The following is a 22,921-nucleotide window of genomic DNA, read 5'->3' on the forward strand; positions in this document are numbered from 1 at the left end:
AAATCAAGAAAATTGTGCGTGTGGGATTTTCTGAGCGTTGAATAAAATGAGATGTAAAATGCGCATGCGTACACGCTTCGACTGGAACGAGCCCGGAGTCGGTCGCGCGCCTCAGCCAAGATGGCCGCCGAGGATCTCCCTTCCGAGTTTGACGTCGTCATCCTAGGGACAGGTTAGTCTAAGAAACATTTTCTAGTGCTATGTCGTTTATTACAAAAGTGGCTTTTTGTTGTAAAAACATTTTTTCCTCCTCAATTTTGTTGCGGGACGATACAACTCATCACAAGCTGACATAGTAACCATACACGCCTTGATTAGCATTCGGCTAACAGTCTGTTCATTTTAAACGAGGGAGGCTAGTAAACAAGTTAACAGCCTACATATTGAAAATAACATGTATTTTTAATTTTATCACTTGTATTTGGTTTTATTGACGTTTTGTTATGTCCCCTGCGCAGTCATGTTGACAAGCAGTGATGATGCCCATGGGCGTGACGATGACGTCACAGACCACTCTGTTTATCCCTAGCTCCAATTTGGATCCATTACATATTCTTTAATTTTAGCGAGGTTAAACACGATTTCTGGGTTTAAAAGAAAATCTGAGAGTTTTCTTTGAGGAATTGACATTAACAGGCAAGGGAAATTAGAACAGTAGACTCCAGGATAAGAATCATCAGTTCTGATAAAGGGATCGCACGGTGAAATATCCTTGTAGAGGAGGATAAAACCAAATGAACTAATCCGTTCTAAGGGTAGTAATGTATTTTTTTCTAGCATAATCACAAACTCAAATTATGTGGTTCTGTTTTTGGTTCTCCCTTTAGCATCACTGCAAGCCTTAAACCCATAGCAAATGAATACAGTACCAAAATACAGTCTTGTATCGCTGACTCGCAACGTCACAAGATTTTGAACTTGGTGAGGGGACAGACATTGTGGGATGTAAATCCACCTATAGCATATGTATTTTCATGATGCCGTGACATAAACCAATAGCTGACCAGTAGTTATGTGCTTCTCTGTTCGAATCTCTAAAGCGTGTGTTGGGTATTATAAATGAGTGGTTCCTGAATATGATGACCAATTTCAAAATATACTCATCAGAGAAACATCATGAATCTGTCAAGTCATGTTTATTTGTATAGCCCTTAATAACAGAGAGTCTCAAAGGGCAGCACAGACCACAGATTATTATGACACCATCCCCTGATCTAAAACCTACATGAGGGCAAATAATACACATATTGTCAACATAAAATATAGGTTATTCATATGCTCTAGAATAGTAGTGTGTTTTAAGCTTAGTTATAAACATTTCCACTGAGGTTGCAGATCGAATCTCAGGGGGAAGAGCATTCCACAGCACCGGGGCCCAAATTGAAAATACTCTCGAACCTGCGGATCTCTTCTTGGCTCTTGGGATCGCGAGTAGACCAGCATTTTCAGAGCGAAGGCTCCGGACCAAAACGTAGGGCGAAATTAAATCTGAAAGATTTGAGGGAGAAAATCCTTGCATGATTTTGTATACTACCAACTGAACAAGATACCCGAAAACTATAAAGCCAAGAATAGCTCAACTGAAAGTTCCTAAGGAAGTCAGCTGATGAGTTGATAGTCTGCAAAAATCGAGTCACTCCATCTGGGATCGTCCAGTGAATCCAACCGCGTAAAATATTTACCCCAAAACACACGATAATGCAGACAGATTAAAAGAGTGCCTGAAAGCATTTCTACATCGTTGGACGTTCATTGTTTTAATCTTTTCGCTTTGCCACATAATTTCCATTTACAAAATAAACAAACTCGTAAAATATTTTAATATGGGCATTAGCCTCTGACCTTTTGATTGGCACCACTCTCAGCCAATAGCAGGCTTATTTCACAGTCCACAGCCCGCATTAGCCAGTAAGGACTTGTTTGATAAAAGGGAGATAGCCTCCTTTAGCTCCAAATATCTCCAGCCAGTAGTAACCAATTTATATGATGATTGACACAATGGTTAGCCAATGAATTTCTGAACAGAATGTTGCACATATATTTACTCTGTATTTCACAATCATTCATTTACTTATGGAAAGAGAAGTCAACCATTTGCAACTCTTTCGAAATGTCAAAAAAAATGTAAAATACACAGTTGCAAAACCAAGTGCTGTTAACTGTCCGTTTTCGAATGGCCAATTTTGGAATCACCTAGATCCACCATTATAAATGTGTAAAATACAATGTTTAGTTTTTCAGATTGTGATCAAATCTGACAAGGTACCAGGGAAGGCTTCAAGCTATTGCTTTGCTTGTTTTCCAGCTAAGATGCCTAAACTACACTTATCTGCAGGCATTTAATTGTAAAAGAAGATTCAGGCAAGAATAGAAACACCTTCAATTTGTGTGTGTTTTCCAACTCTGTTTACTCAATGTTAGTAGAACTTGCTGTGATTTTTTCAGTTTGGGAAAAAACTTCAGAGTGTTTCCATTCAAAAGAAAGCAAAACCGCCCATGTTTTCTAAACGGTTCAAGAACAGCATTCAATTTACTTTGGGTGCGTCTTGGATTAGTAGCAGACCAGTAATTTATGACGTCAACCAGTAACAGATGGACATCTTAGAGATATAACTTGTCATGCGCACTAAGGCGGGGACGCCATATCCGAGGGGGTCTAGTATACTTCCTGGTTTGATTGGGATTCTCGATTTTTTTATAGGTCTAACAGAGTCTGTGGTGGCGGCGGCATGTTCTCGAGTGGGACAAAGAGTTCTCCACCTGGACACGTGAGTTCTGCTCAATTAGACAGGGTTTGTGCAGATGCCTGAATTACTTAAATGCTTGAATTTCATTTCTGTGTTTTCAAGGATAGGAAATTACTTGAATTTTGGGTGAAGTGCTTGTAAACGCTCGAAATTGTTGCCATGTTTCTCAAAAGGTCTGCTAAAAAAAAACACCAACACTTCTCTCTTGTGGCTTCGCATTGCCATTGCCATTCTTCCTCGTGATTAATTGCAGCTAGCATTAGTTTGTACGCCATTGTCCCTATGAAGGGTGGTGACTAAGGGGACAGGTCCATGTTACACCCGAACAGGGCACTATGAAATGTGTATTAGTGCAAGAATTACGTATCATTTATGGACATTTATAATGGACCGTGCAAAAGATGAAGGTGTTGTTCACCAGTGGTAAATTGTAACGGGAAAAACTTCCTGCAACTGAAAATGTAAGATACAGTATTTTCCGGACTGTAAGTCGCTCCCGAGTATATGTCACACCAACCCAAAATTTTTTAAAAATATTTAAAAGGAAAAAACATATATATAGGCCGCACCGTATAAGTCCGATTTTTTTGAGGCAAATCCAATACCAAAGACATACATGCCATGCTATGAAGCTCATTTCACTGACACAACTTTCTAAGTCACCAAAATTGCTAATTCATGTTGCTGTATGTATATTTTGGACCCAGCAGATTTGATCACGTTTTCTGTTATCCCATAATACATTTGTGAATTTCCCTGCGGGGATGAAGTATCTATCTATCTATCTATCTATCTATCTATCTATCTATCTATCTATCTATCTATCTATCTATCTATCTATCTATCTATCTATCTATCTATCTATCTATCTATCTATCTATCTATCTATCTATCTATCTATCTATCTATCTATCTATCTATCTATCTATCTATCTATCTCTAGATATTAAATAGATATCTAGATAGATAGATAAAGTCATAAAAAGAACCAAACCTCATCAATGTTTTTGTGACAAAGAACTATCTGTTCCAATCACTCTATCAGAGAAAAATCAGAGTTGTAGAAATTATGTTCTTCACAAGTATTTGTATACTTTTGACCACAATTGTATATTGGGAGGGATTTGTCTCAAATATATTTTTAATTTACTCAAGATCTAAAAATCATATCTTGAGAAATGCCCATGCAAAATTAGATAATGCATATGTAAATCGCTGAAGTATTTGTGGCTATGCAAAAGACATGATTTACACCAGATTTTTTCTTTGGAAGGTCCTGGAGAAATTGCAAAATTGACTTTGTGTTAAGTGCTTAAGTTTCCCCATGCACACTAAAAAGAAGTTTGTATGTTGACATTTCAGGAGGAGCTACTACGCGTCCAAGTGGGCTAGCTTCACATTTAACGCTTTGTTGACATGGATCCAGGAACATCAGGTGACACGGCTCTTACGTGGTTTCCCGGGTCAGAAACCTCAAGTCGTCTAACTTTTATTTTCTCATCCTTCAGGAGAAGCTTCATATTAATGAGGTCCAAGATTGGGCCAGCTTATTGCAAGATGGAGAGGAGCCGTTCCAGCTCTCCGACGCTGATTCCGCCTCCGTCCGAAACCTACAGGTGTTCTGCTTTACCAGGTGAGCGTCTCTCGGATTTGACGATTGAGTCCCTTTTTCCTCTTTTGGGGAGATGATTATAATGTTTTTGGTCGGGCGTTTGCCTCAGGGAGGAAGATGACGAAGAGGAGAATGAAGAGAAGGAGGAGGTTAGCGTCTGCGTAAACGAAGAAAATGAAGAAAAAGAAGAATCTTGTGCAGGTGAGTTAAGATTGACGGTTATGCTGATCACAAAAAAACAAAGATTGACTATTTTTGTCCGTTTGTCAGAATCTATGGAGCAGACAGCTGGAGATCAGCAAAAGCAAAACGACTCGTGTGCAGGTTGTAGTCCAGGGGTGGGCAAACGACAGCCCGCGGGCCACATGCGGCCCCATCACGGTTTTTAATCAGGCCTTGAAAATATGATAAAGGGTTTTATTTAGAAATTTTGAAGAAAAAAATTCGGTGGCACGCTTGTCCCCAGTTTCTCTTTGTGGCCCCATTCTCCATAACAGTTTTCACTTCTTTCAAATAATGTGTACATTTAAATCACGTGATTGCCATTTTTAATATATTTTTAAAGGGACCGTGTCCATTATTTGACCGTTAAGACATCACTTGTGTGATGCAACCGAAAATGAGTGCTAAGAGCACAAGGAAAAATTGCACCATTTCTCTTCTCAATTTTTAGCCCAGCCTTTCACAAGGTTGTTGTTTTTTGAGGGTACCCGTTGCAGCAAGATGGCGGACAGTTATGTCAGCTCCCTCTTGGTGAGGTTCACGTAAAAATAATGCGAATTTCATGACTTTGGTTAAAAAGGACCGTTCTATGATGGTTCGTGTATTTTTGTCTATTATTTGGTGTTGTTTTTTTAACTCTAGAAGGAGCTATATAATACACATTGTTCCTTTAATTTTCAATTTTCCTTTTCTTTTATCGTGTGTTTTATTTGTTTATCAGCATATCCATCATGTTTTTTTTAATGCACATCAATAAAAATTCGGCTTAAAATGGGGCATAATATATTATGTAGATAATTCTGAGTCTTTCTAAACATATTTGTTGTATTAGGGAACACATCTAGTGAAATCTAACATGCACATATACGTATATCAGGATATGTAATAAATATAATAGTGTCTTTTCTGCATGCCTTACCAAGGTAACGCATAAAAACTGAGGAGAGACAAAAGATAATCCTTGCCCAGCTGCTCTTCAACATTTTTTAACTTGACGTGACCCGCGACTCGAAACGTTTTCCCACCCCTCTTGTTAACAGACATCAAATGTGTTTATTTATTAATTTGATATGCATTTCCTTCTCTTAGATCTCACAGAATCACCAGAGGAAACTGCAGACGTGCAGGAAACCCCTGAAGAAGAAGATGTATGTATAATAAGTTGTCATTCTAGGTCAGGTGATGTGATGATAGATTATTTGATTGCAGACCAAAAACCAGGACAGTGGTGAACCAGATCAGGAACCAAACCCAGAGGTGGCCAACCAGGTAGCGTCGGAAAGGAAGAAGCTGACTTATGCTCACCTCATCAAAGAAGGACGACGCTTTAACATTGACCTCGTCTCCAAGGTAACGATGACCTGTCCTGAGCTCCCATCCTGAGCCATAGTCAAACCCCACAAAGTAGGATCATGTATTTATTTATTAAATATCAGTAACATACAGTATAATATATATGAGTGTAACAAAGTAACAACTATAGATCTACAACTGAAAACACAGAAGCGCAGTTGAATGGATGAATGTTTTTTATTGTCAGTATGCAATAGTCTATTGAAATTGGAAGGCTTCTCCTTTCAGTGTAAAAAACCGATGTAGAGAACATCCAGCTAGCTGGAGATCCTCGGGTTGAGCCAGGTCTCTCTGATAGTTAAAATACAACCCTCACAAATGTAGCGGGTTCCCACGAGTTGTAGGTACAGGTCATCCGTTTTATGGGTAATGGATCTGGCATATGTGAGGTACAGGCCCGGCAGGTGTAGCTTGTGGGTGTTGTTACGTTAGCCTAGCCCCAGTAGACCGGACCAGCAGCTTCTTTATTGCTTTCTTTTCTGACGCCACTTCTTCTTTCCCGGACCAGATAATAATCCCCAGAGCACCTGGTGGTGATCGGCATTTCTTTGCGCTCTTCTGACTTTCTCAAAGTCAGATTCAATTTATTAATATTGTTCAATGCACCGGTTTGCTTAAAGGCTAGTTGTCGCTGTGTTTGCAGTTTGTTTTTGTTGTCTCTGACTTCGCTTTATGTGTGCCAGCGTGCCGGTTTAAATGACAGCATACACTAGCCTATCACAGTCGTGCACACAAATAGTAGCATCTACCCAACACACACACACACAAAGCCCTCCGCTATCTGACCTGTGATAGCATTTGCTCTGTGTTGTCTGCTGCAGAACACATCGCACGATGAAAATCCGCGAAGTATCATAACTTGACAAAATATACTGCAACGGAGTGTGGAATTACTGTAATTGACTATTGATGCCTGAGAACTTTTCTTCCCCAGTTGATGTACGCTCGCGGCTCCTTGGTGGACTTGCTCATCAAATCCAACGTCAGTCGCTACGCCGAGTTCAAGAACGTCACCCGGATCCTCACCTATCGCAACGGCAACGTGGAGCAGGTGGGTAGCGGTCTTGGTCACGGGATCTCATTTCCGATGGTGATCATACATATCTTATTATTTACCGATCAGGTGCCTTGCAGCCGCGCCGATGTGTTCGCCAGTCGCCAGCTGTCGATGGTGGACAAGAGGAAATTAATGCGTTTCCTGGCTTCCTGTTTAGAGGAAAAAGAGGAGGAGCTAGAAGGTTAGCGGTCGCCATTTTTGTCGTGTCAAAAGCAATTACAGATTAATAGGTATTAACTTGGTGTAGCTGAGATTTTATAGTTGATGCTTTCTAAAGAACCTTGGGGTAGCAGAAATCCATTATGAGTTTGCCACATCTAATATGGAAGACATGTTGCTATATATAATATGATGGACATGCTAAATTGGCGTTCGACACTTCTAATTTGACTGCATCAGTTCAACTGAAGTGATAATGTAAATCTATCAATTTAAAAGATAGAACAAGACAGTACAGGGGTAGCCATCCAAATATCGATGTTATCGATACTTAGCAAGTCCCTGGATTTACTCGACTTTATTGTCTTGAGATTGAAATTTCGCTCCTCCACCAATTACCTCAAAGTGCCATTTCTCTATGTAAACAGCGCTGCCCCCTAGCTCTTATCCATCACCCTTGGCCACACTCAAAGTCTACGCTTGAGTATGTGACTCACAGGCACCTTAAGCACGTCTACCTACCTGGTCTGCAGCTGCATCCTGCCTGACAGGCATAAGATTGGGCCAAACCGATATGCCCACCCTTACCAGAAGCTAAAAATGATTGCTGTGTAGACTTTTATTTTTTCAAATACAGCAAAGGACATTCCCAAGTGTAATTTGTGTGCTAAAGTGGTCTGCTACTGTGGCAACACCACAAATTGACATAAACAAATGAAGGAAGCTCATTTTGCAGAGAGCAATGAGTTGCAACCAAAAATGTAAACATTTTACGGTTCCTGAACAAAAACATCAAAATTCGTTGTCACTATGGCGTCAGGGCCAACGAGAGACGATTTACTCCTTATTTGCTTTACTGACTTTGTTTTCAAAATATTGTGCAGTGGAAGTTATTTTAGTTGCCTTGTTATTTTGTTACGTAGTATTTGTATTTTTGTCACATTGTTGCTTGTTGTAATAGAAATATTTCGAATTATTTGTACTGTTCAGGTTTGCACTGTAATTATTTAGTGAAAAATGAAACATCTTGAGTACCTAAAATCTTTGTGCTGTGATTAATGTAAATACAAACTAATTCAAAGGGGCGGTCGAAATACTAAGCAAAAACTATCGATATCAGATCAGTATCCATCGCTACAACTACTTTACTTGGATCGGATCAATATCGAAATTCCTTGTATCGCCCACCCCCTACAAGATACAGTAAGTGGTATTCTGTGTTCTCCCAAGATTTTATATTTGTCATATAATTTTAGCTTACAGCACTCGACCATATTTGGACTACCTGCGTGACCAGCAGCTGGGTGACAACCTTCAGCATTTCCTGCTGCACTCTATCGCCATGGTAACGGAGGAGGCCTCCACTCCCGTTGGCCTGGCGTCCACGCGGCATTTCCTACACTGTCTGGGTCGCTACGGCAACACGCCTTTCCTGTTCCCTGTCTACGGCCTGGGCGAGATCCCGCAGTGCTTCTGCAGGTGAGGCGGAGGGCAGGACGCTGTGTTTCCCGCAGAATTTTGTGGAGCCTGGTGGGCGGGTAGTCTAGGGTGGGCCAGGGGCACGCTCCCCCGAAAGAAAATGTTTTGATCCGCTGCATTTTTCCAGCAAAATCGAGAAGCTGGATCAGGGGTTGGGAACCATTTTGACCAGAAGAGCCAGAAAGGCAAAAATATTTTTAAAAAACTGAAAGAAGCATACCATACACTTTAGAACAAAATTCAACAAAACCGCCAAACCTTTCCATTTTTATTTGATGATTTGATCAATTCTATGAAATAATAATAATGCCAGAGCTTTTGCCTCATATCGTTATATATACGACTTAAATTTGTCTCCCTCAGTTACTTCAGAGTGTTGGGCTCGTTTTCACCGTCATTTCTTTCCTAAATAATGGTTTCAAAACAAGGTGCAAGCAAAGTTCTTCAGTAAAAATGTCACAAAATACTGCAAATGATAAGGAAATAGTCATATTTAACTTTGGCGTAGACTGTACAGAGCGAGGGAACGAAAGCAGTGATTTGCGCTGTGTAAAGAGAGATCCGCCCACCTCTACCGCTCACCCAATCGAATTGCTCTGAGTGATTCGCTGGCTTTTTGGGTGTTTTTTGTGGGTTTTCACCCAAAAGTATCGCAACGGTGTACATGCATAGTTTAGTGAACTCCCATTTAAAGGATTTCTTTGCGACCTACTGCCAAATCAGCGTATGACTAAACTGTAGTAAAACAGATTCTGGCATGTCTCAGCTTCAGCTTCACATGTACTTTACATGAACCATACGTACTCTTGCGGGCCATCAGTTCCTGACCCCTGAACTGGATCTATGATGAATGTGTGCCCTTTGAATTATAAATACAATAGTTATGAAAGGCAAGGATGCAGCAAAGAAGTCACACTGTTAAACATGGTACTGCATATGAGACGGGAGTTTATTGAAAAAAACTATTGCTTTTCTGATGCTGTACTGTTTTAAGGTATCTCACCAGCAAGTGAATGAGTTTTAAATGTTATCATAAATTATACTCATATCTGTGACTTGATAAATCTCAGTATTATATATCAGTGCCGCTGCTTCTGTGATTGCTGCTATGACAGGATGCCCGTTCTTCTTCCATGGTTTACAGGAGGTTATTGTAACCCGCAACGTATGAGCTACAGTTAGGCCCCGTGTGTTTTCCAGGCTTTGGGACAATTTTTCAAATTTCTTCGAATAGCAGCGCCGCATTTTTACCCTCTGTTGAAAACGTTGGTCGTGCAACAAGGTTCTGGGAAGGTTTTCAACGTCACATCTTACCCAGCTGTCTAATCGCAGTGCAGGCGGGGCGAGACAGGACAAACACTAGAGGGTGCACTTTAGCACGGGGTCAGGGGGCTGTCTGACTAAATATACACCGTGGCGTTTGCGATCATTTATATAATGAGAAATGAACGTTATTTTGACTCACTTCACATTAATATATAATTAGTATTTAATATTTTTTTTGAGTAAAACTAGTTTGAAACTGGTGGGACCAATTCATTAATGGATTCAACTGAGGTTGTGTGATACTGTGCTCGACATTACAGAATGTGCGCCGTGTTTGGGGGCGTGTACTGCCTGAGGCATCCAATCAGCTGCCTGCTGCTGGACAAGAATGAGAACAGGTAACCAAGCATCTTCACTACCACAAAGCATGGTTGTCCGCCATATTGGATATGTGTGATGCATTATTTCCCCTTTCAAAAACCCAAATTTGAAGCCGAAACCCTAGTCAGAAACCTTTCAAATGCTTTAATACCCTAAGTTGAAGCAGAACCGTACTTTGAAACCGTACTTTGAAACCGTACTTTGAAACCGTACTTTGAAACCCTTAGAATGCATTAAAACCATATTTTGAAGCCAAAACCTGAGTTTGAAACCCTTTTCGGAAAAGGTCAAAATGCTTTATAACTGTAGTTTGAACATTAAAATTGTTTTTAAACCCTAATTTGAAGCTCACTATCATTATACCATCCCAAGCCCCACAACGCTTTGCACCATAATGTCAAGCCAAAACCCTAAAAAGACTTCAAAACCCTGATTTGAAGTTTAAACCCTTGTTTTAAACCCTATTTGGGAACCGCAAAAGCACTTGAATAATTGTAGTCTAAAATCCCTAGTTTTTAACCTTAAAACACTCTGAAACCCTAATTTGAAGCCAAAACCCTAGTAAAAAATCCTAAAACCATTTCAAAATCCTGGTTTTAAGCGGAAACTTTAGATTGAAACCTGAATTGAAACGGTTTCAAACTAAAGCCAAAACCCTAGATTGAAACCTTAGTTAGAAACCCCCAAAAATGTTTTAAAACCCTAATTATTAGCTTAATCCCTACTTTCAAATCCTTAAAATGCTTCAAAACCCTAATCTTAAAGTGAAACCCTGTTTTTAAATTCTCAAAAAAGTTTCATTTAAAGCTGAACCCCTACTAATGCTTTAAAATCCCAATTTCAAGCCGTGACCCTAATTTAAAACCCTAAAAAAAGCTTTCAAACCCTAGTTTCAAACCCTAGGCTTTAAAACTTTAATTTGACACACTTGTTTGAAACCATTTTGATACTCTCAAAAACACTGTAAAACACTTTTTAAGGTGAAACCCTTGTTGGAAACCTTAAAATGGCTTTAAAACCATAAACCCTGATATGAAACCATATTTTGAAACCCTCAAAACGCATTAAAACCCTAATATAAAGCCAAAAACCTTAAAGCGCTTTAATACCTCTAATTTGCCGCCTAAACTCTAGTTGGACGCCCCCAAAACACCTTAAAATCCTAATTTAAATCTAAAACCCTAATTCGAAACTGAAACCCTAAAAAAAACAGGTTTTCCCTCCTGGTTTTTGTTGACACATCCAATATGTCTGCCGAATTCGAGTCAGCAGTCCATTGGTGGTTACGATCTCAAGGCTCCTCCCCCCACCAGGTGCACTACGCTGATTGACGGCCGGGGACAGCGAATCAGGTGTAGCCATTATGTGCTGGAAGACTGCTTCCTGCCTGCGCACCTGAAGAAAAAGTCCACGCCAACCAGGTTTGATGCCACCTCCACTCGAATCAATACTGTGGTACCTCTACATATGAGCTTAATTTACTCCAGGATTGTGCTCGTAGCTTGAATCAAATTTTTCAATATGAAATCATTAAAAACTAATTGGCTCGTTCTGGACCTCCCTCAACAATCAAAGTTAGGCTGAACCCTAAAAACACATTCAAATAGTGATTAAAATACAGTAATAGGATAAATAATTTTCATAATTTATTCTGAGGGAGTCACTGTAATAAATGTGGGTTGGGGGGGTTACTTAAAATGCATGTGAACACCATTTTTTACAGCGCATTTTTTCTGCCTGTTTCCGTTTTGATTCATCACTTTCTTTTGCCTTTTTAGATGGACTCACAACGCTATCACTTAAAAAAAATAGTTTATAGTATCACACATTTTTTAAATTAAAACCAAATAATATGTGAAATTAGGAACAATCATATTTTTAAAAAACATGACCGCGATAAAATGTAAATGAAATCAAAATCAATTTTTTGTCACTTAATTTCCACTTTGCTCAACAAGAGCAATATAAAACAAAAACTGTAAAAGTTATCATACAAAAACTATATGACATGAAAATTTGTCATGAAAATAGACTTTTGGTTTTTTTCAATGAAAGCAGGAACTTCCTCCCGTCTCTTAAATTTCCAGCTTTTCTAGTTCGTCCTCCTCTTCACTGTTTTTTAGCAACGGGATAATAACCTCCCTTGGAAATAATTGCAGCGAAGCACCGCATACATTTTTATGCGGCTTTGTGATCGGCACTCGCTGCTTCCCTGATTGACGTGGATGGATGGTGTTATGAGTGCACGGGAGGAAAGAGGTCTAAATGTAGCGGAAGCTAGAGCTCTTGTTGGTGATAGGAAGGAGGGGAGAGGTGTTGTGAAAGGATAGTCGGATGTTTGGACGCGTTCTAAGGGATGGGCAGGCAATCTGTATGATGCAGCAGGGGTAAACCAGTGAAAGCTGTTGAACAGAAGAGTGTTGTGTTCCCCTAATCCAAGTGACAGGGCCGCTTTCTTGTACATGAACATGAAACAATCTTATGTAAAAATTAGATTACCGCACAGTTAACATTAAAAGAGAGGCACAAAATGTCAAATAGTAATATTTAAAAAAATATTTTTTGTATGTGCAGTTCCATCTCCAGAGGCGTTCTCATCACGGACCGTTCCGTTCTACCCGGCGACCAGAATCAGGTCTCCTTGGTAACAGTCCCCCCGCGAGAGGCGGGACTTCCCGCCGTAAGGATGTTGGAGCTCTCGCCGTCTTCCATGACCTGCGCTCCGGGAACACGTAAGCTAGCACGCCAAGCTAGCGGCCAAACGAACTGAACCAATAGGGTTTTTATTCCTCAGATTTGGTCCACCTGACTTGCCAATCCCACCTGGGCTCCGCCCACGAAGACCTGTGGCCGGCGGTGAGCGAGATGTTCCAGACCAGCGAGTCGAGTGACGAAGACCCGCGTCCCAGCGTTCTTTGGTGTTTCTTCTTCAATATGGAGGACGGCGGCTGCGCCCTAGAGAGGGTGGACAGCGAGCGCTTGCCTTCCAATGTTTACGTTTGCACGGGACCGGACGCAGAACTGGGTCATGAGCATGCCATCAAGCAGGTACTGTTTTTTGTGATATGCTGTATAGAGGGGGGTAAAAACGTGTTCCTCACTGTAAGGTGGGGTCGCTGTATCCTGGGAGCGCGACCGTATAAGCCATTTCTATGATTAACATTGTATCAGTTTGAGAAAATAATGAAGTCATTTAGCAAGTTCAGACTACAAAGTGCGACTTTTTCTTCAGTGTCTTTAACACTGGGCCTTACAGTACGCTGAAGCTTATTCTTTGATTTTAGCAACTCGGATGGTTTTTTTGCGGACTGTGTCTGAAGCTCTCAATGTTAATCCACTGGCATTCAAATATACGCACATTTTCAAAACAAAACATGATGCCCGTACAATCACAGCAGCCTGTAGACATGCAGAGGCATGTGATGCGACTAATCTTAAGCGCTCCCATCCCTTTCATTCATGACAGTGATAGACCAAGTTTTGCTACCACTACATAGAAAGTATATTCATGCTGACAGTTGGTCCACAATAATTATTGAACTGATAACAGCCTAATATGACGCCAGTTTTTAGCTGGATAGCTTCTGCCGTACTAAAATATTCAATCAGCAGATACTATTTGTTAAAAAGAGCGATTTTGTTCACACTCCTGCATATACGTCAATTTCATTTTTAATGCTATTGATTAAAGGTTTGATGTGCCAGTCAAAAACTTAAGGCTGCAATCATGACTTAAAGCCAGTAGATGGTGGTAATTTGCGTGTATTTCTTGACTCAGATTAACTTAGCTCTGATCAAGGCATATAGGCTCTTTAAACTCTGAGAATTAAGAGAAAATACCTTATTTTTAAAGACACCTCAAACTATGCTCTGCACCTTTAAGATAATTAATTGATCGCATATTAACCTTCTCATTTGTTAAATGTATAAAATCAGGGATGTGATTTGACCAAAGTGAAATTATCTGAAAATTAGCGGGGGGGGGGGGGGGGGGTGATTGCTAGCTGGGGGGGGGGGGGGGAAACCAGGTAGGACCAGGGCAGTGCCCTGGTGGGGGGAAAAGTGGGGCGAAGCCCCCCCCCGGAGCTCATGGGTTTTTTTAAGTACTTTCAATGCACTCAGATGACAAAGAAATAGACAAGACAACAGCATAAATTTTCAATGTATATTGAACTATCCCATATAAAATTACAGTTTAAGTCAACTCAAAATCAGTCACATTAAAAAACATTTCCCCAACGCCACTATCTTAATTGTAAAGAAGATGGTTCCAGTGGCAAGGGAGACCCTAGACGACCGGCATCTTTCTACAACTGCAGGCGGCTAACGGGATCCAGGTCTGTAGGAAACCGCCTCAAAGCGTGCCGCCACCAGCTTTTGGGATCACTCTTAGTCTGGACTCTACCCTTCGACCTGTTCGGCTTGGGTAACCCTACCAGGAGTACGAGACTCCCGCCGACATAGCTCTGGGGGTCATGGAGACGCGCAAAGTGCCCCACCACGATAAGGTGGTGATCCGTCGGGACACAGCTAAATCCATTCACATGACCCAAACACTACTTCCTCCTAGACTTCATTGCTTTGGAATGGGTCTTTCTAGCCTGCTTCTGTGCAGCTTTGATGGTTCTTCTTGAGGCAGCCTTGCTCATTTGGGTGTCCTGTTTCACAGCAAGTTCTGTTCGTTTTGCAGACAACATAGCTGCTTCTGCATCCTTCTCCTCCCTGTACCTTTTGGAGGATGTCCTCAGATTTAGGAACAGTATGGACTGCACAGGATCCATCAGAATGTCTTTCCTTCCAAAATGGCTGACAGAGGTGGTATTTCTTGCTCTTAGGGCATATTTTACAGTCTGGATAGAACTGTATGTGGCTATGTCCATTCTGCATGCTTTGGGGTTCAGGACATCACCCATGACACTAAAAGCCCCCTCTACTTGCGGCCCATGGAAGCAACTCATGAGAGCCTTCACCATCTTGGCCAGGGTTGGGTATCTTCCAACAGCAAAGACTTGGGCCCACCAACGATCCAGTGCAATTGCCTTCCCCTCTGAGTCCAAAGGTGTTGGCAACTCACTGTCCAACTGGTATTCTCTCACCTCGAGATCATAGTTCCCCAGCTCTGACTCATCAAGGACATTGGTGACCAACGACGACAGCTTCTTCAGTTGGTTTAAAGTTGAGCTGTGTCCTCTGGCAAGTGGGTCAATGGCAGAGGCTGCTCTCAGAAGCTTGCTGTTCATGGGCAACTTTTTCTGAAGGTACAGACCACATGCCAGATATGCTGCCTTGGCTTTGGCTTTGAACTTGAACACAACTGACGACTTGTTAGAAGAATCCATCAGTTTGCTGGTGACACCACCATAGAAAATATCATTTTCTCGGAGTTGGTTGGCTTTGTTGTTCAGTTCAATTTCTGTCAGTTTACAGCCTTGAAGGGACTCTGGCTTTAGGAAACAGGACAAGAACTTCTTGAAGAAGGACACTTGCTTGTCGTTCAGCTTGTGGATCATTGGCGTTTTCGTCTCAAAGGTGATCACATAGTTCTTCAGCAAGGGCAGAACTGCTGTGTACAGGTTGAGGGTGAGAAGCGTATCCAATCTTGTGAAGAATATCTTCTCATAGATCCTCTGCTTCCTCTTCCTTCCTTCCTCAGTCATGTTCTTTTGGCCTAAAGCTGATTGTATGTCTTTGAGTTTGGCTTTGACTTCTCTTGAAAGATCCTTCTTGTGGTAGATGGCCATGATGGTGGGAAGATAGAGTTCTTTATCTCCTCTGCCAAGAAATGCATAGTAGAAGATGGTAAAGACATCCATGAGGCGTAAGGTGGACATTGAAACATTATAGTTTGAAAGCCATCGATGGCTGACAAATCTCTCTGGCATGGTGAAGGTGATGCCTGTCAGAAAGCAAATTTCTTGAAGAGCTTCCTTCAGATCGGTTGACCACTTGAAATCGTTGAAGAGATCATTATGGAGTCCTTCAATCTTGTACTCAAATGGCTTGCAAAAATGCTTAGAGGCGTTGTGGATGTGGTGGCAGGTGGTAAATTATGTACCATAATAATATCGTGGCCATTAAGAAAATCAATGGTAGAATATCATACAAGTACTTAATTTAAAAAATATAAATACTGACAATAGTTTTGATTACTATTAGGCTTAATAATATTTTTAAATTTCCTAAATCATATTTTAAATGTAATAATTTATTTCTTTAATAGCAGCGTATCCAAGTATTTGATAAATGAAAGTACAATAAGTATAGGCCCTACAGTAAAGTGTTGGTGTAATGTACACATGAAAATCTATTATTGTAATTGTTAAATATTTATGGCCATTTTTATTACGTTATAATATTTTCGAAAAAAATGGGAAAACTGTCAAATAAATTTGAAAAGTTTACCACCTACCTCAAAATTCACGACTCTATCAGCAACTGGTACAGGTTGTTGGGGTGGATCACGTCTCTTTATTACCGCTTCCGATTGTGATGTCAATAAGGGATGGAGGCCGTAAAGTTTTGGAGTTTTCGTTTGGGCACCGAAACTTCCAGCGATGGAATAATTTGTCGTTCTTGACTGGAGTTCTTTCACGTGTTTTTTGCTCTTTGCGTGACTTTCAAGAGCTTTGAAACCTCTCCCACCATAGTCGATGGTATCATGACACCAAATGCAAAGTGCTTTCCCGGCACGATCGATCTTCCGAATAAAGTCATTGAACAAATTCGTCACAGTCTTCTTTCCAACATTCGTAGATAATTCCTTCTCCAACCAGTCCCATCGAAACTTGTTTTTTACAATCTTATCAATTTCTTTAGCTCGCGGAGCATCTTTGCGTTCGATCACGGACATCTTTCTTTAAACACCCGGCAAAAACGTGTGAGAAATGAACAATGGCACACTCCTATAACAAGCGCGTTTATTGGTCAACACGAGACTTCAACCAATCGCAAGTACGTTTCATTTCAGTTACGGAAACACTCAAATGGCATGCTGTCGAGACGAAATCGTTTTTTTTTACCAATTAAAACACCGGAAATTTTAAAATTTTATTTTTGGAGATAAAAAAAGCGGAATTCCGCGAATTAGCGGAAAAATCACATCCCTGTAAAATGGATGTGAAGTTCATTTTTGAGGCTTTAAATCAGGCGCATTCAGTGTCCAGAATGTATCATGGACACGCTTTAAAAGGCAAATGTTTGTTTTCAGGCCGAAGCCATCTTCCGCAAGATCGTCCCCGACCAGGACTTTTGTCCCCCTGCGCCGAACCCCGAAGACATCCTCTATGACGTGGACAATAACGCCAAGGAGGAAGAAGTGCCTGCTGACTTTGAAGAGCAGCTCCAGGTTGAAGAATGAGCTCTTGCGTTATCATATTGTACAGGTTATCATGCACACAGGGGTCAAATGCCTTTTTTTCTTTTGTGTCTAAGTAAAGAAAAGTGACTTCTGCCCAAACGATTGCCAAGATGTGTTCGATGTCACCAAGAAGGAAAATGCTACACAATCCAGGTCTTTTGAACGCGTTTATTGTATGGAAAACGTGACGCTCGGGTGGCATTTACAATCTTCTTCCGCGACGACCTCCCTTCCTGCGTGTGGAGTCTGACGGGATGGGGGTCACGTCCTCTGAAAGCACAAAAACGCCACGCGGGTCATTTGGGAACCGCACCCAAAGCGGAATCCGACTTACCGATGCGGCCAATCTTCATGCCAGATCGGGCCAGGGCTCGGAGTGCGGACTGCGCTCCGGGTCCGGGCGTCTTGGTGCTGAAAGGGAAACAAAAGGATTTCATCAGCAAGACTAGTTTTATATCAGTAGATGCAATCTCAATCATGATTATATTCGGGCAACAAATCTTCAATGATGAAATTTGTCACATTGCTACCAAGCAGTACAATAAGTCCTCAATCAGTAAAAAATTATAATAGCAGGCCATTCATGTCGTCAAACTTATTTTTAGTGGAGTGGACTTTAGCCTTCTGACTACTTCCATCCAATCACATTTATTTTGAAATTCCCCAATCTGTGTGAAGCAATTGCAAATGCTGCATAAGACATTCTAGTTTTTCTTTGAACACTATGACGTGTCCACTACAGTGGACATCAAAACCCAATACAGGGAAAATGGAACTTCCCAGTAGTCTGAAAAAGTGTTAGATATAACCGTCCACCATTGTTTTACTTTTGATTTATATGAGGTTTTATTGGAAACGCATAGAAAAATCTTTCACTTGGAGCACATAACATATCTCTTACTGTTACAGCCAGATTTGGCAACACCACTTTGATGGGGATTCTATGTTTGTTAACCGATTTCTGCCAAATTGTTACACTGGTACTTAAGGCCCAATACATGTTGAATAATTGGATATTAAAATGCAAAACGGATGAAATAACTTCAAATGTCCACTCCAAAAGACATTTTAACCATTAAAGTACTAGGCCCAAATACACTTAAAATAACCAACATGTTCATAAGAGATACAACTAAAATGCCAACATTTCAAGACCAAATCTTTTTGAAAAAAAGTATGAAACGCTTCTCTTCCCATTAAAAGTGCTTGCACTGAAGAAAGCCAGGGTAAACTGCACCCTTCATTGGAAAGAACTAAAGGTCCTCTATACATCTCAAAAGGAGTTATGAACATGATTGAATGCACCGGACGGGAGATATTCAGGTTGAGAAATGTCAAATAACCAATTACCAGTAGTCAGGAAGATATGCACCCATGTTCAGGGCAATTTAGATATGTTCTATTGCATTTTGTTTCTCCAGAAAACAATTTAGCTCATGGACTAGTACATGTTTTAACAGCTACTGCAATACAGCAATTTGGCACAAAACAATGCGATGGGTCGCCTTGGCGAAATTGAGAGCTTGATATCATTTACAATACAACTTATATTGACACATAGTTATGTTACTCCCTGTTTGTGAATATTAGAAGCAGGATCATCATTGGCTCAAGAACTACAACCTGATATTAGCTCACAGAGTGATATACACATTACAGATCACCATCAAAAATCATTTTGAAAGAATAAATCATGTATTTATGCTACAAAGAAATTTCCTAGAAAACCTATCATTGTGAACCATTTATACAACTGGTCAACAAGATACTCGGGCCTTCCCCAAGCAGAGGTGAGAAAACTAGAGCCTGTGATGTGGCTTGCCAGGCTTTTAAATCCAGATTGCCAAACCGAAAGTTAAAAAGTAAAACAAAAATGTCATTAGTTTTCATTACGCAATAATGTCTACCAGACCAACAATTATGATTTATCTGCATTTTCGTTGTCCTCATTTAACTGATTTAATTTCGATTTGATGAAAGTCTATTTATACGCCAATGGAAAATTCTAGATGGTAGGGCGCCCGCTTTGAGACTGGGAGGTCGCTGGTTCGCGCCTCGGCCGAGTCATACCTAAGACTTATAACATTGGTAAAATGCCGGCGCCCTCTGTTGGCTGCGGCTGCATCGGCTCGCTACAACGGGTCAGGTGCAATCGACATTTCGTTCTGTGTACATTGTTACAAAGAATGACAATACTAAGGAAATTATTATTATTATTAAACATCTGCATGTAGGATTCATATAGATTCCTGTTCTTCAAATATTGCCGAGGTAGCAGATCCAGACAATCCAAGTTTCCCCCCTGCCATTTTGTGAACCAAATGAAATGCAAAAATGAAAAGATCTGCATGTATATAGCGCTTTTCAAGTCAAGACTTCCCATAGCGCTTTACAGTGTGCTTCACATTTCCCAATAGCGGCCGTGCAGCCATGTAAGGCGCCAACCTGCTTATTGGGGGCATTAGGGGTTCAGTGTCTTACCCAAGGACACATCGACATTTGTCACGGAGGAGTTGGGATTCGAACTGCGATCTCTTGATCCCAAGACGAGCGCTCTACCTCAAATCGGGGCGGCAGTAGCTCAGGAGGTAGAAGGGATCCCAGTTCAAATCCCGACTTGTCCGTGTTACATGTCAAAGTGTCCTTGGATAAGACACTGAACCCCTAATACCCCCAATAAGCAGGTTAGCGCCTTACATGGCTGCAATACAAGGCCGCTATTGGGAAATGTCAAGCACACTTTAAAGCGCTATATAAATGCAGATCATTTAATGCGACAAGCCACTCAAAAAATGCACCCACCTCCGTCCCAGAGGACCCTTGTCCACTGGTATATTTCAACAATTGCCCCATTTTAGTAAACACAAGTTGACTGATGTCATAGGTTTCCGTCAAATACCAAGTAGGCTCAATTTGAAGTGTTAAAATATTAGCAACCACTTTAACGACGTCAGCGAACCAAAATTTCCGATTAAAACGATAATCAGCATCAATAGAGAAAAACAAAATTTAGTAGACATTAACTTCAATACTTCCACTTTTGAATTTTTGCATAACTGCGCAGAAACCCTCCACAAAAACATGCACAACTGACCGATTGCCCCCAGTGGCCCTGAGTTTGATGTGCAGCGCGGTGATGCCGAGCTCCTTGCAGCGCTGCGCCACGTCCTGCGCCGCCAACATGGCGGCGTACGGAGAAGATTCATCTCGATCCGCCTTCACCTTCATGCCACCCGTCACGCGGCACATGGTCTCCCTGGTAGAAAAACACCCGTTTAGTCACAGAGTTCCTCACAGAAGGCAAATGTGCTGCACTCACTTCCCGGAGAGATCGGTGACGTGCACGAAGGTGTCATTGAAGGAGGCGAAGATGTGGCAGACGCCAAAGACGTTCTCGCCTTCGGCCACCTGCGGTCCCAAACTGATCACCTGCTCTTCCTTCTTTTCCTTTCCTTTGCGTGGCGCCATCTGGTCTAAAACCAGGGAGAAACAGCACGTTTGTCATGTTATAGTAAAGGTTCCATGAGAATAATCTTATCGACACATCAAAAACAGCAGGTCCCAAAATACAGCATTCCCCACCGTACGACCACTTTACATCATGGAATTCAATGTTTTGCAGTCCCTCTTTACAGCATTTCCCCCACTATACAGCAATCCATTTTCAACAGTGTGACAGCAGCTCAACTGTCCTGATTTCAGGAACCATCATTCCACCCGAACTCCAGAGAGCGATCCAAATCAATATTTGGTCCTATTACTTTAGGGTGCCATTTAGTAGACCGTTGCAATAGAGCATTAAGGGAAGTAATTCAACTTAAACAATTCTTGATCGAACATGTGCAACGAGATAAAACCTAATGCCTTTTCCTGTGTCGATAACGGAGTTCTCTTTAACACAAACCAAGTTTGATTCTTTTGCCCAATATTCAATTTTGACCATATGTGATCAGCAGCATTCAATTGATAATTTACCAAATGCTACAAATTTAGGTTATTACCAATTAATAAAGATATTACAGATACAATATAAACAAGGGCAACTTTTAAGCAACCGTTGATCTTGGGAGAGGATTTCTTCTTCCGAGGGGGGCGTGACAATACAACTGACAAGCAATGGCATACACTTTCTATATCAGTGATGGTTCAATCATGCACAAAACTTGGGCTGACTTTAAAATAAAGCAACCCTACACTAAAATACTCGTATCAAGTCAGGTTTTATTGGTTATTCAAATTTTAACAGCATTTAAAAACGTGTGAAGCGTCTCTAAGGGGGGAAAAGTGATAGTAAGTATGCTTGCAATATACTGCTTGGTTAATTTATTGTTTTTGTCTAGAATACCGGGAGTTTGGGGCGCATGAGTCAATAACCATAGAAAAACCAGCTCTTACAAAAGGCAATTTCACTTGGCGATCCCCACCATAGGATAATGTCGTATATCGGGGCATCAACCATAAAAGCGGGACTAGAAACAAATCATGCTATTTGAAATGCTAAGCAGTACTATTAACTACCATCATTTAGACGACGCCATATTATGACGTCACGACCACTGAATCATTTAAGGCAGCTTTCACCCCGCGTGAAACTTAATTCAAAACGGAAAAACACATTACGTTACAAAACAACTCGACGTTTTACGAGTAATGCGCAATACTTTGAAGACAAAACAAGAGTACAGCTTGAACCGGGGTGAAAAGAAGGCAACGATGGCGTCGCAAGGAAAGCGGTAAAACGAGCAAATAAGAGCAGATTAAGAGACAATATAAAGTCGACTGATGAGATAAAGTAGAAAGAATATAACAGGGAACAAAATATAACACAGATGGAAACAAACCAACCGGATTTAGGGTGATACAAAAAAGAGCAAGTCCCACCTCTATGGTAGGCTTCTCGGGGTCCGATTAGAAAGGAAGAACGGAAGCGATTTCCGGGGTTAAAGTTGATGCGAGAAGCGGAGTGGTTGCTAGATGTTGCTGCTCCCTGCTGGCGAGGAGATAAATTGCAGTGCGCCACCCAACATCCCGCAACGTTAAATATAAAAAAACACGAATAAAAATAACACACTCAAATACACTTACCAGAATATATATATTTTAAGAAGAATAGTAAAAAAGGTACATTGTCTGTAATTATATACATTAATTTATAGTAAATATATATATATATCATCAGCTACACCGCTTATCCTCAGTAGGGTCGCAGGGGTGCTGGAGCCCATCCCAGCAATCATCGGGCAGTGGGCAGGGGACATCCTGAACTGGTTGCCAGCCAATCGCAAAAT

At 41.0% G+C, this 22,921-nt stretch overlaps 2 protein-coding genes across 4 annotated transcripts; one reads left to right on the forward strand and one right to left on the reverse strand.

The window, feature by feature from the left end:
* The first annotated feature begins 75 nt into the window (after positions 1–75).
* Positions 76–19,426, forward strand: chm (CHM Rab escort protein). Of its 2 annotated transcripts, XM_088321782.1 has the most exons (17): positions 76–172; positions 2,702–2,768; positions 4,110–4,182; positions 4,256–4,380; positions 4,469–4,560; positions 4,630–4,683; positions 5,671–5,729; positions 5,791–5,931; positions 6,869–6,985; positions 7,058–7,172; positions 8,407–8,629; positions 10,216–10,293; positions 11,590–11,697; positions 12,851–13,008; positions 13,071–13,324; positions 17,484–17,621; positions 17,708–19,426. In XM_088321782.1, exons 1-17 carry the CDS (start codon positions 121–123, stop codon positions 17,708–17,710), a joined length of 1,857 nt encoding a protein of 618 aa, XP_088177908.1. In that variant the 5' UTR covers positions 76–120; the 3' UTR covers positions 17,711–19,426. The 2 variants fall into 2 exon arrangements, with proteins under 2 accessions (XP_088177908.1, XP_088177907.1); XM_088321781.1 differs by having other exon boundaries at positions 17,484–17,732.
* rps14 (ribosomal protein S14) lies at positions 17,782–22,644 on the reverse strand. 2 transcript variants are annotated; one of them, XM_088321784.1, is made up of 5 exons: positions 22,515–22,644; positions 20,953–21,106; positions 20,728–20,889; positions 17,968–18,044; positions 17,782–17,903 (listed from the first exon to the last, which is right to left on the reverse strand). In XM_088321784.1, exons 2-5 carry the CDS (start codon positions 21,099–21,101, stop codon positions 17,836–17,838), a joined length of 456 nt encoding a protein of 151 aa, XP_088177910.1. In that variant the 5' UTR covers positions 21,102–21,106; positions 22,515–22,644; the 3' UTR covers positions 17,782–17,835. The 2 variants fall into 2 exon arrangements, with proteins under 2 accessions (XP_088177910.1, XP_088177911.1); XM_088321785.1 differs by having other exon boundaries at positions 22,479–22,565.
* Between the last annotated feature and the right edge of the window lie 277 nt (positions 22,645–22,921).

Source organism: Urocampus carinirostris, chromosome 17 (genome assembly GCF_059441175.1).
Source record: "Urocampus carinirostris isolate Australia breed hairy pipefish chromosome 17, RoL_Ucar_1.0, whole genome shotgun sequence".
Taxonomy (NCBI): Eukaryota; Metazoa; Chordata; class Actinopteri; order Syngnathiformes; family Syngnathidae; genus Urocampus; species Urocampus carinirostris.